This window comes from Macrobrachium nipponense, chromosome 23 (assembly GCF_015104395.2).
Source record: "Macrobrachium nipponense isolate FS-2020 chromosome 23, ASM1510439v2, whole genome shotgun sequence".
Classification (NCBI taxonomy): Eukaryota; Metazoa; Arthropoda; class Malacostraca; order Decapoda; family Palaemonidae; genus Macrobrachium; species Macrobrachium nipponense.
The window spans coordinates 6,966,660-6,982,540 of record NC_061090.1 but is presented as its reverse complement, the minus strand read 5'-3'; the positions used below and the strand labels follow the sequence as shown (position 1 = coordinate 6,982,540).

At 42.5% G+C, this 15,881-nt stretch overlaps 1 protein-coding gene across 7 annotated transcripts in view; it reads left to right on the top strand.

The window, feature by feature from the left end:
* LOC135198469 (axin-1-like) overlaps positions 1–15,881 on the top strand; it is a 225,726-nt gene that overhangs the window by 184,800 nt on the left and 25,045 nt on the right. For all 7 annotated transcript variants that reach the window (XR_010310807.1, XM_064226092.1, XM_064226084.1 and 4 more), the window contains one exon: positions 12,451–12,671. Coding sequence is in view for 6 of the 7 variants with exons in the window: in XM_064226092.1 (XP_064082162.1) it covers positions 12,451–12,671 (221 nt within the window). In the remaining variant the exon portion in view is untranslated. The remainder of the gene's footprint in view (positions 1–12,450; positions 12,672–15,881) is intronic.

The window sequence follows — 15,881 nt, the reverse complement described above, 5'->3', positions numbered from 1 at the left end:
CTCGTCTTCGTGGATAGCAGAAGTCGGCCATCTTGTATTGCTCCAACAGTGTCTGCCGCTTCTTCGAGTCGTAGTGACGCTGTGGCATCAGCCCCGTTGATGACGTTACAGGATCCGTCTTTGTGTATTCCTCCGCCAGTGGCATCTGATTCCCCCTCGCACCGAGGGGAAGCCGTGACGACACCACCACTTGTGACGTTACTCACATCGATGACGTCTCTCCCAGTCACTGGTAGGAAACATGTTGCTTCGTCCCCACCTCCTGACAAAAGTGCCATAAGAAACCAGTGCTGTCCTCCTCTCCCTCTTCCCTCCTCTACGCCCCGTCGGCGTATCAAGCGTTGGAAGGCTAGGGACTTTGCCCTTCCTTTGCCTATGATGTAGGAATAATGTGGACATGTTCCCAAGAGTGCTGTTGTTTCGGGCAGTGTTAGTGCTCCTTCCCGTGTGCGATCTGCAGGGGATGCTTCGTCCTCTGCCTCTCACAAGACATAGGAAGTACTATGCTATGAGCTCTGCTTTTTTGTTGTCATGCCATCTTAACTCAGACGTCATTTGGAGCAGGGGAGGTTGGTGGCTCCGTCCTTGTCTCCGCAAGATGCCTCAGCATTGGAATCTACGTTGGCCTCTGAGTTGCAAACGGTTTCTTGGCTGGACATCTGGTGTGTGATTATTGCCAAGATAGCTTCCGATAGGTCCCCAGAGGGGTTGGTGAGTGCATCCTGGCTTAACATTCTGTTGCAGTCCGGGGGCAAGGCATTTTCATATATGGCTCACCTCGGTGCTAATTTATGGGCTAATTTATGGGCTTTGTCTAGGATGGAGAGATCACTTGACACAGTCCTTGCCAGCATTGAGGAATGGAGATCTGTTGGAGTCCTAATTGTTGTTTCCTCGGACAGAGCTCAAGAATGTGATAGACCGGCGCCAGGCTGACACCAAAGACAGACTGGTACACCAGGCCGTGTCTAAGTCGAAGTCTTGTCATCGGAGACGTCCGGCTCCTCCTCCTCCCCCTGTCTGCAGCAGTCAAGGAGATCGTCGCCTGGTAGGCCGTCGAGGACCTCGAGTTCGGCAGTGCCTAGGTCAGAAGATCAACACCCCTTTCGCTCTCGTTCCTTTAAGCCAAGAAGGGGCCCAAGGGGCAGAGGTAAAGGGGGCCATCGGTAGGTTAGGCGCCTCTCCCTCTCCTGCGCCATGGGTGGGGGTTTGCCTGGTGGGCCATTGGGCTAAGTGGCAGTTAAGAGTGTGGAAAAGTGGGTGGTAGATGTCCTTCGGGTGGGATACCTACTGCCATTCGACTTCTCTCCTCCTCTGTCGGACAAGCTGCCACTCGGGAAGGCATATCCTCCAGATCCTCTGAAGTTCTTTGCTCTTCAGGAGGAGTGCAGAAAATGCTGGACAGGGATGCGATAGAGGAAGTGGTGCGTCCATGCCCGGGGTTTTACAGTCACATCTTGGTGCCCAAGGCGTTGGGAGGATGGAGGCCTGTGATCAACTTATCCACCTTGAATCACTTCATCAGGAAGACACAGTTCAAGATGGAGACCCCGCCCTCGGTGTTGGCAGCCGTCTGTGAAGGCGACTTCATGCTGTCGATAGACTTAAGGGATACATACTTCCAAATCCCTGTTCATCCCATGTCCAGGAAGTTCCTTCACTTCTCTCTTGGGGATAAGGTCTTCAAGTTCAAAGTCTTGTGCTTCGGGCTGACGACAGCCCCTCAAGTGTTCACAAGGGTCTTCTCTCTCGTGTCAAGTTGGGCCCATGCTCAGGGGATTTGTTTGCTGAGGTACGTCGACGATTGGTTGATCTAGGCATTTTCCAGGGAAAAGCTGCTGCAGGACAGGGATCGTCTAATTCGGTTCTGTATGGGCCTGGGCATATTAGTCAACCAGGAAAAGTCGAACCTCGTACCCAGTCAAAGGATTCGCTACCTGGGCATGGTCATTGATACGACTGTGGCAAAAGTTTTCCCGTCGGATCAGAGATTGGAGAAGTTGCGGGTGGTGGCACGCAAGTTCCTGTCAGAGTCACATCATTCAGCTCGTCAGTGGAAGGTTCTGGGAGTGTTGTCTTGTTGTCTTCCCTGGAGAAGCTGGTCCTCTTGGGCGTCATCATCTTGTCTCTGCGATGGAGACTGGGAGAATTCTGGTCTCTGGCGGGGGGGACTCCCCTGTTAATGGTTCCTCTCTTTCTGGAAGTGAGATAAGACCTTCGTTGGTGGTTGGACAACCAGAATCTGTTGAAGGGTGTCCGTCTGCGTTCTCTTCCACCGGACTTCCTTCTGTTCTCGGACGCCTCCCTTGGAGGTTGGGGCGCTCATTTAGGCGGCCTCATTGCCTCAGGCGTTTTGGAGTTTGGAGGACAAGCAGGCAGCTTTCTTGGGTCTGAAGGAGTTTCGGGGGAAGGTAGAAGGTCATTCTGTTGTTCTCATGTCGGACAACACCATGGTGGTAGCTTATGTAAAGAAACAGGGAGGCCTGGTTTCACGTCAACTTCACGCCTTGACCATCGAGCTTCACCAGTGGGCAGTCATCAATTCGGTAGAGCTCTCAGCCAGGTATATCCCAGGAAAACGGAATGTGGTTGCAGACAAACTCAGTCACCAGGATCAGATCCTAGGCACAGAGTGGTCCCTTCATCAGGTGGTGGCAGACAAGCTTTTCCAGATTTGGGGGAGATCCATGCTGGACCTTTTTGTGACACGCTTCAACAGGAAGCTGGAGGTGTTCTGTTCAGTGGTTCCAGATCCTTTAGCATTGGCAGAGGACACATTCCAACATCCCTGAGACAACCTGGATGTGTATGCCTTCCCTCCATTTTGCTTGATCCATCAGGTTCTGAACAGGCTAATGAGTTCACAGGGTCTCAGGATGACTTTGGTAGCCCCTCTGTGGCCTCAGGCAGAATGGTTCCCAGATCTGCTGTCGTCGTCGTCAGAGGTTCCAAGGGAGATACCCCTTGGCGACATCTTCTGTGTCAGCCACATGCAGAAAGGTTCCACCAGTCAGTAGAATCCCTGTCTCCTCACAGTTGGAGGCTATCAAGTATCTCCTCCGAGTGAGAGGCTTTTCTCAGAGAACAGCAGGGCACATGTCCAGCAGTCTTAGGAAGTTGGCCTCCACAGTTTACCAAGGCAAATGGGCTGTCTACTGTGATTGGTGTCGTAAACGGGGTTTTTCTCCGCTTGCGACCTCTATTCAGCGAATAGCAGACTTTTTAACTTTCCTCAGAGATGAGAAACTTTTGTCCGTTACTGCCATTAGAGGCTACAGGGCGGCCCTGAGTTTGGTGTTACGCCTTAGAGGTATCGACATCTCCTCTTCCTGGGAACTTTCCCTGCTAGTTAGGGGGTTTGAGTAGTCAAGTTCTCCTAGAGAGCTCTAGCCTCCAATGTGGGATGTTTCCTTGGTTCTTAAGAGCTTCACTAAGAGTCCATATGAGCCCTTGCATCGCTCATCCTGATGCTCAAGACCGTTTTCCTTCTGGCTTTGGCATCTTCCAAGAGGGTAGGAGAGCTCCACAGTCTGAGTTGTGAGGTGAAGCACACCAGTGGTTTGGGGGTCGATGTCCTTCGAATTTGCCCTGGAATTTGTGGCCAAGACCTAAAATCCCTCTGTGCATGATGACAGGTTCACTTTGTTTTCCATTCCATCACTGACTGACTTTGTGGGTGGTGATGCTCAAGAGCTTTTGTCGTGCCTTGTCTGGACCCTGCGTTGCTATCTTAAAAGGGCTCGGCACCAAGACCAGGCTGCCGCAGACTTTTTGTTAGCACAGGCCGTATAAAGAAAGAGGTGTCTAAGAATACTATCTCTTTTTGGATACGGGAAGCCATCAGACAGGCATACTTGACTCTTGATGATTCCACCACCACGTCTGTGCTGACTAGAGCGCATGACATTAGAGTTATTGGTCCCTCTCTGGCTTTCAAAAAGAACTTGACTGTACATAGAGTGCTGAGCGCTGGTACTGCTTGGTTATGCCAGTCCACGTTCACCTCCTATCTTCAGGATGTTGCCCACAGATCTGCGGACACGTTTTCCCTGGGTCCTGTGGTGGCTGCCCAACAGGTTGTGGAACTCATGGTTGCCCTTAACAGGGCACCTTTGTATCTTACCTAAGATGATTGTGTGGATGAGAGAATGAGTGAGTTGGCTGGTCTCCTTTTTCTTGTACCTTTCCTTCTTCCTTCAGGCGGTTTAACCTGTTAAGCGTCACCCACGTAATAATACGTTTACCGCGATCTACTCGGTAGTGCCTTCAACGGGATATTACGTTCAAGACTTTAACTGTGCTTTTCAAGCCGTCAGCCCCGTAATAATACGTTTACTCGTATAGAAAGTGTAGGAACATCATTTGGTAACACTCTCAGCACACGGGAAACTTATTTCCAGCCTGGCAACTCTCTCCTGGTGGTCGCTTATGCTAGAAAACTGCCTGTCCCTGTTGGTTTTCTTTCAATACGCTTCGGGCGTTTATCGAGGCAAATTGGATTTCGCGTCTTTCACAATGAATGTCCCAAAGAGGAAGCGTATTTCTTCAGGTGAGATCAATCAAATACTAGATATGGAGTCTGATATTGATAACCTATTTGATGATGAGAGCTCTAGTTCTGAATCCTCCAGTGATGATACAAATTTTTCTTCCAATAGCGGGAGTGAAGATGACTTTTCTTTGCCGAGTGACTGGAATCTCCTACACTTAATTACAGTATGAATATTAAGCATAAAAATCAATAATAACTTTGAAAAACTATCATCATTGCTATGATCGCTGATTACAAAAAAAGCGTGACGGTACGTTAGCAGCGAGCTCATCCAGGGCGAACGCTTAACAGGTTAAGGAATAGACACGTCATTCGCCGGACTGGTCTGATACAGGTGAGTAAGGTCGTCATACTGATAGTGTGGTTGTGCAATATACAAATATCTTACCAGCTATTTGGTAGCATATGCTTCACTCCTTGGCAAGGAGGAGTTGGGAGTAATACAAACCCTTGTGCCTTGGTTTGTTATAGGACAGTCAAAGTTTCTCTTTGTTCCTTATACAATGGTTATCCCATATATCATTGTACATCACTCAGGTTCTGAGTGGTTAGATATCAATTTATCTAGCTTCTCAATGGACTTGAGTCCCTCTCCAAGAACTATTTCTTTTGAGAGCTGGACTGGTGGGTAGGCCCCCAGCCGGTCTAGGATATTTTATACCTCCCTCCAAGTATGAGTCTATCCTAGTGTTAAGACCGAAGGTTTGTTCGCGTATGAACAAATGACAAATTTTCTAAGACAATTTTTATTTTTCATAGCTACAAACCTGAGGTCTTAATGTTGCACTGTCCACCTCTAGCCACCCCTCTATTTGTTAAGTCATCCTGAGTTGGGAAAGACTGGCATAGCGGCGTTGTCCTTGACCACTCCTAACCCGAGCTATGCATGTGTTGCCAGATATCACAAGATTCCTTGCTTTCATCTGCTTTTTAACCGGATCCAGCTAGACGCTAGAAATTATCCTATTGTTAAGACCTCAGGTTTTTATCTATGAAAAATACAAATTGTCTTGGAATATTTGTCATTTTATGGTTCCCTAATCTACAGCAGCTTAAAAATTCAAAATTGGCGAGCTCAATTTGATCTCTGCCGGCTTGCAACCAACATCGGTAGTTTGCGTGCAGCTACTTCATTGTATTTCGGATGGTTGTTTGCTGAAACTCAGTTAAGTATTAGAATTTTTTGTGGTTTGCTTCCATTAACTAAGATTGTTAATTGAGGTTAATTTTGTAATTTTCCAAGTTAACAATATCAGATTCTGGTTTTTCCATTAGTCAGTTCTGTTCAAAAGGTTGCAGAACTAGATTTAACACATTTTTTTATGTTAATCATTCTAAGTGCATTCAATGTAGGGGACAAGATTGTAGTATAGATAATACTTGTTCAAATTGTCAGGATTGGGAGGAAAAAATGTGGAAAACAAAAATCTCACCTGGAATAGCTTGAGAGAGATAGGAAGAGGACGGCAGCCCTTAGGGCTGAGAATAGGACTAATTTAGTGTACTCCTGTAACTTCAGTAGTGGTAGATAAATCTGTTACTCCTCCTGTTCCTTCTTCCCAAATCCTGAGTCCTCCTGCTCCTAATCAGAATTCCCAAGATGCCACCCTTCAAGCCATTGCCAACCTCGAATCAAAAAGCCCGTCTGCTGGAGAGTGTCTTGAACCCACCTTCTCGCTGACCTTGTATGCTTTCGAGCACTCTACGCCAACCACCTCTTGTCTGGGGCCTACTTACATACACCTGCTGCCAACAGAGCGATCCTCTCAGTCTTCCGAGTGCCCTGCACACACAGTTAAGCATTCAGCTACTGCTGCTGTTCATTCAGAAAAGGATTTTGTTTCGACGCTGTTGCAACATCATCTTTCAGGGCTTTTGAGCTTTTTGAAGAAGACTTCTGCTACTTCTTAATCAAAGGACAAAATTTTCTCAGATTTCTTCAGTTTTCTTCAGAGGAAGAGGAAGAAGACACCATGCAAGAGTCTACTCCTTTTACAGCTTATTCTTCTTCGCTGAAGTTTCTTCTGGACTCGTAAGACTGCTTCACTCCCCTGTTCCGTCCCTACCGATGAGGAAATGTACTTCAGAAGACTCCAGACTGCACAAGTTAGTCTTTTCCTTGACTTCCACGAAAGTTTTTCACAAGGTGCCTGAGTGGTTAGCTTCTAAGAGGGAGCAGGGGCAAAGCAACTTTTGCTATTCCTAGTAAGTTAATCAAAATGAAGTACACATTCTACGCTACTGGAGAAACTCCCTTCTTGGGAATTTCTGCCTCCTCCCAGGGGGACTTTCTACTTTAGTGGATTCTTTTAGAAGAACAGCCTTTGCAGCAGTGAAAGTAATGTTCTCCTCATCTGAACTTGATCACCCACCTTATCAAAATTATTTTTAAGAAGTTCAAGATCTTGAGTTTTCTTGACTGGGCTATTGGAACATTAGGATTGAAAATAGAAGATTCTCCAGCGATTGCCGACTTATTAGGCATACTATCTTGTATTGACAGAGCTGTCAGAGATGGTTCAGTGGAACTGGCCTTGCTCTTCACCATGGAAGTTTTAAAGAAGCTAAAATTCCTTTGGTTGTTTACTTCAAAAGGGGTCTTGACCACTCAAAAATCAGCTTTGCTTTTTGCTCCTCTGGATAACTCATCTTTTCTCTTAGGAGACAATTAAGGACATTCTGTCAGACTTTGAGAAGTCTACGACAGACATGTTACCACAGTCTAGTAGACATCCAAGACAGCCTACACCCTTGTCATCGACTTTAGCCTGTCCCTTGCAGACTCACCCCTTTCGAGTGGGAAAGCAGAAAACCCAATCAAGACCAAGATCCAACTTGCGACGTTCTAAGTCAATTAAGAAGTCCACCTTTAAAACATCCCAGAAGTAGTGAAAATTTAGTCCTGTGCACTCCTCCTGTAGGATCAAGACTCCTTTCCTATTGGAAGGAATGGGAGTCAAGAGGAGCAGAACCCTGGATGATCAAAGTCTCCAGGGAAGGTTATGTCATCCCCTTCACAAAAGCTCCTCGTTTAGTAATGTCGCCAATCACATTGACAAAAGCTTCTCCTTTAGTAACGTTGCTGATCGCTTTGACTGTGTACTCAAAAGGTTCATCGAAACTTGTGGCTCTCTCTCAGGTAGTGAATTTGCTTCTCCTAAAGGGAGCAGTAGAGGAGGTCAGAGATATTCACTCAAGGTTTCTACAAGTGCCTTTTTGTGGTTTTGAAGGCATCAGGGAGCTGGAGGCCCATTCTAGACGTGAGCACCCTGAATGTTTTTGTGCTCAAAACAAAGTTTCATTGGAGACAGTTCAATCAGTCATGTCTTCAGTTCGGTATGGGGACTAGATGGTCTCCCAAGACATGCAAGATGCTTACTTCCATATCCCAGTCCATCTAGACTCAGAAGATCCTACGCTTCGTTTTTGAGGGCAGTGTGTTGCAGTTTCAGGCTGTCTGTTTTGTCCTCTCGACGGCACCACAAATCTACTAGAATTGTTGCCCCTCTCAAGAATTGGCTTCACCTTCTGGGAATCAACATCAACCTATATCTGGATGATTGGCATCTCCGCTCAGAGTCAAAGGAGAAGTGCGCGGAGGCCTTAGACAGAATTCTTTGCCTAACTCGTGACTTAGGGATTTTAATCAATAAAGAAATCCTTTTTGACCCTACCTCAGAAGATTTCCTATTTAGGGATGATTCTAGATACTCAGAATTTTTGGGCTTTTCTGACTCCCAAGAGAGGAGAAAATTGCCTCCAAACAGTTCATCAGTTCTTATCACACCCCCAGAGCTCAGCCGTGCAATGTATGCGTCTCTAGGGACTGGCGTCAGTAGAGCTATTTGTTACGCTAGGGAGACTGCATGACACCATTACAGTTCTTCCTGAGGGCAAATTGGTCCAGGAAGACTCAACAAGACTCCTTCACATTCCGGATAACACTGATGTTCAAAGAGGACCTCTTCTTCCATGAGCCCAGCCTTCAAATTTATTGAGACTCCTCTGACACAGGCTGGGGAGCTCTTGTGAACAGTCAAGAGGCATCAGGCGCTTGGACCACAGAATAAAATAAGCTCATATCAGTGTGAAAGAGCTGAGATGAATATACTTGGCCTGCAGCCCTTCTCGAATTTGGTTCACAGGAAGAATGTAGTAGTTCACTTGGTCAACACGATAGCCCTCTCTTATATTCAAAAACAAGGGGCAACTCACTCCTTCTCTCTGTACGAGACAGCAAGGGCCCTTCTGCTATGGGGAGACATTAATCGAGTGACTCTTTCTACAGGGTTCGTTCAAGGAAAAATTAACATAATTGCAGACAAGATGAGGCGCAACAAACAAGTTCTTTCAACAGAATGGACTCTTGACTTGTCAGTCTGCCAGAGTCTATGGAAGATATGGGGAAGACTGAGCATAGATCTTCTTGCAACAGCAAAGAACAACAGACTTCCTGTGTTTTGCTCTCCAATTCCAGATCCTCAATTATGGGCAGTGGGATTCCATGCTGCAAGATTGGATGGGACTGGACCTGTATACATTCCCTCCCTTCGGAATGATAAGGGAAGTAATAAAAAAGTTGGCTCCCCATCAAAGGATGTAAATGACACTAGTGGTTCCTCTCTGGCCATGGAAAGAATGGTTTCACGATCTTGTTTGCCTGTTAGTGGACTATCCAAGGGTACTCCCACAAAAGAGATGTCTGCTCAGACAATCCCATTTCTGCAGGTATCATCAGGAGTTGTCCACTCTGGCCTTACAGGTTACAGACTGTCAGGCACCTTGTTAGAGCAAAGGGCTTTTCAAGCCAAGCTGCAGGGGTAACCACAAAAAGCAGACAATTGTCTTCTTCAAAGCTGTATCAGTCGAAATGATGTCAACGATCTAACATCTCTCCTTCTGAAACACCTGTAGAGCAAATACCAGGATTTTTTATTGTTCCTAAGTAAAGAACGTAGCAACTGCTACCATTAAAGGATATAAGACAATGTTATCCTCAGTGTTTAGACACAGAGGGGTGGACTAGTCTAACAATCAAGACATTAGCGACTTCATAAAATCTTTCAACAAGAAGCCGAAGAATTCCTCAAGTGTCTCCTGGAATTTGGACATTGTTCTGAAATGGCTCTCAACTTCTCATTTCGAACCACAAAAACGCCTCCCTTTAAAATCTCACAAAGTAAACACTCCTTTTGGTAGTACTCCCATCAGCAAGACGTGTGAGTGAGTTACATGCTATGAGCGAGATAATAGGTTTCTTGAAAGGAAATGCAGTAGTATGCTCCTTAACTCTGAATTTTTTAGCCAAAAATGAGGATCCAGCCAACCCTTGGCCTCGCTGATTTGTGATTAAAAACCTCATGGACATATTAGGTCCAAAGGAAGAAGAAAGGCTCATTTGTCCTGTGAGGTCCTTAAGGTACTATCTCTGAAGGACAGAGAACCTTAGAGGACCATCGGAACACCTTTGGTGCTTGGTAAGAAACCCAGTTCATCCTTTGTCGAAGAATGCAATCTTTTTTCTTGAGAGAACTCATTTCACAGGCTCACTCTCAGGTAAGTGAAGGCACTGTCAACATTCTTAAAGTGAAAGCTCATGAAATTAGAGTGGTGGCCCATGTCTCTAGTTTTTAGACATAATGCATCACTTTCATCAATTTTACAAGTAATGGTTGGAGATGTAGATCAGTCTTTGCTTCACACTCACTATCTCAAGGACAGAGACAGTATTTGAAAATTGTAATAGTCCAGGTCCTTTATCTGTGGCTGACATGGTGTTGGGGGCAGAGGCATAGGAAACTTGATGTTTCTTTGCTTTCCACTTTGTGTTTTTGGGAAGTTTTGGGGGTACTTTGTACCTGAAGTGCTCACCAGATCGGTGTAGTTTTCAATTGGGTGGGTAATAGTGGATTTTTTTAATAGTTGTGTAGGTGTTGGTAGTTTTTATTCTGGTCTGTGCCCAGAGGAAGGGCAAATTGTACTTTTGGCTTTGTTAGCACAAGGTGTACTTCCTCCACTGCTATGTCCCCCACTATTGTAGGAGCAACTCTTGGCTTACTGCTATGCTCTCTATGAGCTGAGTAAAACGCCGACCAGAGGCATTAACTTCCTGCAGCAAACAGGACACAGGGATTTTTATTAATGCTGGCAACTATGTTTATTCCAGATTTATTAACCCGTTAATGCTTTCATTTAAGTATGTCCCTGCTGTTCCCACCTCCAGGTAATGTAGAATCAGCTGTGTAATTACTAGGTATGTTACTTGAATGAAAATTGACATTTTTTAATAACATTATTTTATACTTTCCAAGTAATTACATGATCAAAACCCACCCACCTCCCACTCATGGATATCAGGACATAGAATGAATTGAGCTCTCTGCTAGGTTGTTTCCTAAAATCCCGCATGTTGGGCGGGTCTTAATTACCTACACACAAGTTATGTTGTTGATTAAGGACAATCAAGTTATTATACATTCTTTTAAGATCTCATGAGCAAACAAGTTAATAAGAAATGAGGAATGAAGGAATGCTGTAGTAACCAATTTTGCAAAAGATTAAAAGAAGTTTAGTGGTTAGAAATTAGAACAATCTCACAGTAAAGATTGTCAGCTTCCACAAATAATTATTCAACTATTTTACAGTTTAGTACTAGTGGGGTCATATGTAAATGGGTTTTAAAAGAAGGGAACTGAATGTTGGAACATAAGGTGATCAACATGTAGCCTGTAAGAAGTAGCAAAATTAGAAAGCTTATTAAGGCTGTTTAATGCTAAATTGAATAAATAAACATTAACGAACTACTGATATAAACTAAAGAGCTGAATATCTTTTAAGTAGATGGAAGATACATGATGCATATTTAGCAAGAAATAATAAGCAAGGTGATAAAAGCAATGAAGTAGAAAATTGCCCAATTTATTAAGAGTTGATTAGTCATATGAACACAATAATAATATAAGAAAAAGATTTTAGAAGGATGATTGCCAGGAGAGTTTAAATCATGGCTAAAACATATGTGACTACTATTATGTTTGTCTTACATAAATTCTTGTGCATAGTAAGTAAAGCATGAGTAAAACTGCATATTTCAGGAGGGAAGACTACTATACATACCTTGTTTCTTGCAGAAATTATCCATACAGGCAAGAAAGTGACTATTTTGATTGGCTCTCTCTTTTTTTATGATTGTGATGTAGATAAGAATGGACAAATATTTTTAAAAAATAACATTCCAATTTAATATGTAATATTAGATTGAAATGTTTTTTAAAAGTTTTTTTTATTCCATTTGAAACCTGCATTATGAATGTTCTTGAACTAAAGAGCACTTTGGATACAATTACATATTTGTTATATAAGAACAAATGCCAGTGGTGTTTATTTTAATACACTGTTTAGTAGTGGAAACTCAGGGAGTGTTTTTATATCTTTTCTCGTAATGAAATGGCCATATGCATAGATTATGTACATGAGCAAAATTACTGTACTGCAATTAACAGAGAACAAAGAGTTATATTTAAATAAAATGAAGAGAACCAAAATAGCAAGTATACCTGACTGATACAATCTTGAATATTGTGTATTAATCATTCCTGTACCAATGATCCCACTGAGGTGAGTGAGGCAGTGTCTTTGTTGATTCTACCATCTTCTGTTTAGCTGTCCACTAAACAGAAAATGCATACTGTACTAAAGGAAGCTTGCCATCCCAAGAAGGTTGCATTAATAACCAAATATTTTTTCTAGGGGCTGTAATCCATTCATGCAGTGTCAACTTGGGTTCATTAAGGAAGGGTTGAAGTGTTGCTGATGGTATTGTGTGGTATGTTTTACTATCTTAAGCATTCAGTTCTTGCAATACAGTATAATACTTATACGTAATCTGCTTTTAATAGGGGTGGAGGAGGTGGTTGTCATGGATCAAGCAGATGCGCTAGCCATAATTCTGGTCACAGCTCTGGTCACAACTGGAGTCACTCTGAGGGTAGCAGTGGGCGTGGATCATGCCATGGAGATGCTACTACCCCCTCTGCAACTAATCCTTCTGGTCCAGGCTCAAATGGATCAACCTTAAGAAAACAAAGACCATCTCGTCACTCACAACCAACTCCACCAGGTATTGTATGGTTAGATTTTTAATTTTGAGTGAGTGAAGTATGATTAAACTCCCAGCCCATCCAAAATGCAACACATTTTACACAATTTATACACTTGTTCACAACCACAACAAGGTGTCTAAGAAAAGCGTGCGAGGTTTGTAAATTATATGTATAGAGAAGCAACAACACAGTTAAGAAGCTCAGTAGGAACAATAGGGAAGTTTTGAGTTGAAAGTTGGACTCCACCAAGGTTCTGTTATGAGTCCCTATATTTTTGATATGGTAATGGATGTGATAGTGGCTGGGGTGAAAGATCAGGTGCCTTGAAGTGTACTCTATGCAGAATACATAGTGTTAGTAACCACTAGTAGGAAGAAGCGCACAGGGGGAAATTAGATTTGTGGAAAAGTGTGTTGGAGGACAGAAGCCTAAAGGTAAGCAGAGCAAAAACTGTATAAACATGGATGAATGGAGGAGACCAAGGGGGAAGCATCAACTTGGCAAGAAGTAAAATGAGCTACATCCTTTATGTACCTTGGGTTGTGTGTCATTGATTGTGTAGGGATGGAGGAGGAAGTGAACCACAGAATACAATCAGCTTGGTGCAATTGGAGGAAAACATCAGGTGTGCTATGTGACAGAAGATTTAATGTAAAGCTGAAGGGAAAAATGTACAAGAACATTGTCAGACCTGTATTGATGTATAGTTGTGAAACATGGCCCATGAAGAAAGCACAAGAGAGAAGGATGGAAGCGGCAGAAATGAGAATGTTAAGGATGGAAGTGGCAGAAATGAGAATGTTATGTTGGATGTGCAGAGTGATGAGGAGAGACAGGATAAGGAAGGACTATAAGAGGGATGGTGAAAGTTACAGAAGTATCAGAGAAGCTGCAACAGAGACAATTGCAATGGTTTGGGCGTGTTATGAGAGGAGAGGAGGATTCTGTATGTAAAAGAACCTTATAAAACAGAGCTCTCTCCTGCCAGACCAAACACCACATACACACTTGTTTTGTTTACATTTCCACCCCAAGCTGCCACCATCTTGTTCTCTATGATGTTGCATCCTATGACATCACAACACAAGTTAAATACAGGAAGACATTTTCTAAAATCAAACATGTTTCCCATACATTGAACAGTGCCCACATTTCACCAATGCAGAAAATAAAAATAAAATAACACTGACTAAACTGATATATAATTACACTTATCTTTTTCTCCCTCCCCTCCAACCTCTTCCTAACTTAATCTCCTTTATTCTCCAACTCTTTACCCTCTACATAATTTCTAATATTATCCCCTGAAACTCCTGCTGTTGTTAATACATTAGCTATTTGATCTTTTCCTTTTATCCATCTCACCTCCTTTATTTCCCCAGATTCTAATGTTCCTCTTATTGCTGCAATATCTATTTTTGATCTCTTACTACAGTACTTTACCCCAGTACTCTGTTTTATTGGAGTCATTAGTGTTTTACTATCAGTATTGACCAATGCTTCTAATTTTCTCCCTCCTACTATCTCTTCCCACAAATGTTAGAAATATATCAATCCTTCTATGGTCTCCTACGCCCTGAGAGCTTCTGCTTCAATAGTGGATTTTGCTACTCTCCTGGAATTTCTGGACTTTCACCATATGGGACTTCTCTTCTTACCTTCTGTCAGGGATATAACATAAGCCAATTGAGTATGGCCATCTTATATGTTCCCAAATGAAGCATCTTCATAGGCCTCCTAGTAAATCTTTTCTTCTTCCAACTCACTTATTATAACTTCTCCCATTATGTTCTTAGTTTTTCTCACAATTTTAAAAGTTATTTTTTTCATATCTTGAGTCGTTCCTTCTTTAAAAGCTTTACTTAATTCACTAACATCGTATGATATTTTTGGCATGGTATGTAGCTGTACCCAATTCTGTCCTACCACTGGTCTATACTCTGTTAGCTCCTTTTGTACTAACACTCTATTACCTATAAATCTTCTAGCCTCTGGTTCTCTTATAGAATGTATATACTGCCACTGATTACAACAAAATCTATTTTCCTTATGCTCTACTATTACTCCTATATACTTAAAATTTCTACTTTCATGTTCTCCTACTTGCAATTTCCCTTTAAAAATCTTTCAGTTCTTCCATAGCAAATATCATCTACATGAGTACACAAAATATCATTCACTTTATTGTCTTTTCTCCAAAAGAATATGTTAGGTTCTAGTCTACTTCTCTTGCCTTTAAGCTCATCCACTACTTTCACCACCTTACAATATCATGCTCATGCTGTATCCTTGAGCCCATAAACAGTTTTCTTCAATTTCCATAATCAATCCAACCATCTTCCATAGGTGGTTTTAAATATACTTCTCTTTGTATTTCATCACCTTGTAAATATGCAGTTTTTACATCTAATGTACAACAATTCCAATCTTTTAATTTTATTATTGTCAAAAAAAATTTTAAATTTCAGCTTTGTACATAGGAGTGTCTTTTTCCCAGTCAGCCATTTCTTCTTCAAAACCTCTAGCTACCAGTCTTGCTTTACATATCCTTTTAACTTCCTTTTACCTTTTCAGTTACTATCCATCTTGTAGATATATAGTTCTTTTTCTATAGCTTCAATTACGCTTCTATTTTTTCAAATCTAGCAACACCTCTTCTTCATCTTCAATTTTTCTACATGACTATAAACTCTTAAATTAAATCCATCCCTTGTCACCTCCTTCAATTGACTCACTTTCCCCGTCATCTTCCATTGTTTCCTCTAACACATCTCTTTTTATAGCCTCTTCTGTTTCTGAATTCCTTCTCCAGCCCATTATTATCTCCTTTCCTTCTGCCTATTTACATTCCCTTCTTTGGGGCACAGGAACTATTGTTCACAATACGTTAGTATTTATCTATTTTAGGTATCTTTTATTTCTGGTGATAGTCTTTGAATCCTAGTAATATGTATTCTACCTACTTCTCTTAGAGAAACCCCATGTTTAACCACTACTGTTTTCCCTGATACTCCCACTACCTGAGCAGGTCCTCTCCATTCATTTTCATTTTCTCTCGTATAGAATATCTCATCTCCCACTTTTGCTTCTTCAAATTTATGTTCTCTGACTTTTTTTTTATTTTAAAGCAATTCTTATTTTATTACAAGACTTCAGGACTTGAACTCTCTTCTCCCATTAAGTTAGGTAAAGAAGGGTTTTCCAAATACTAGTTGGTTAGGAGAGAA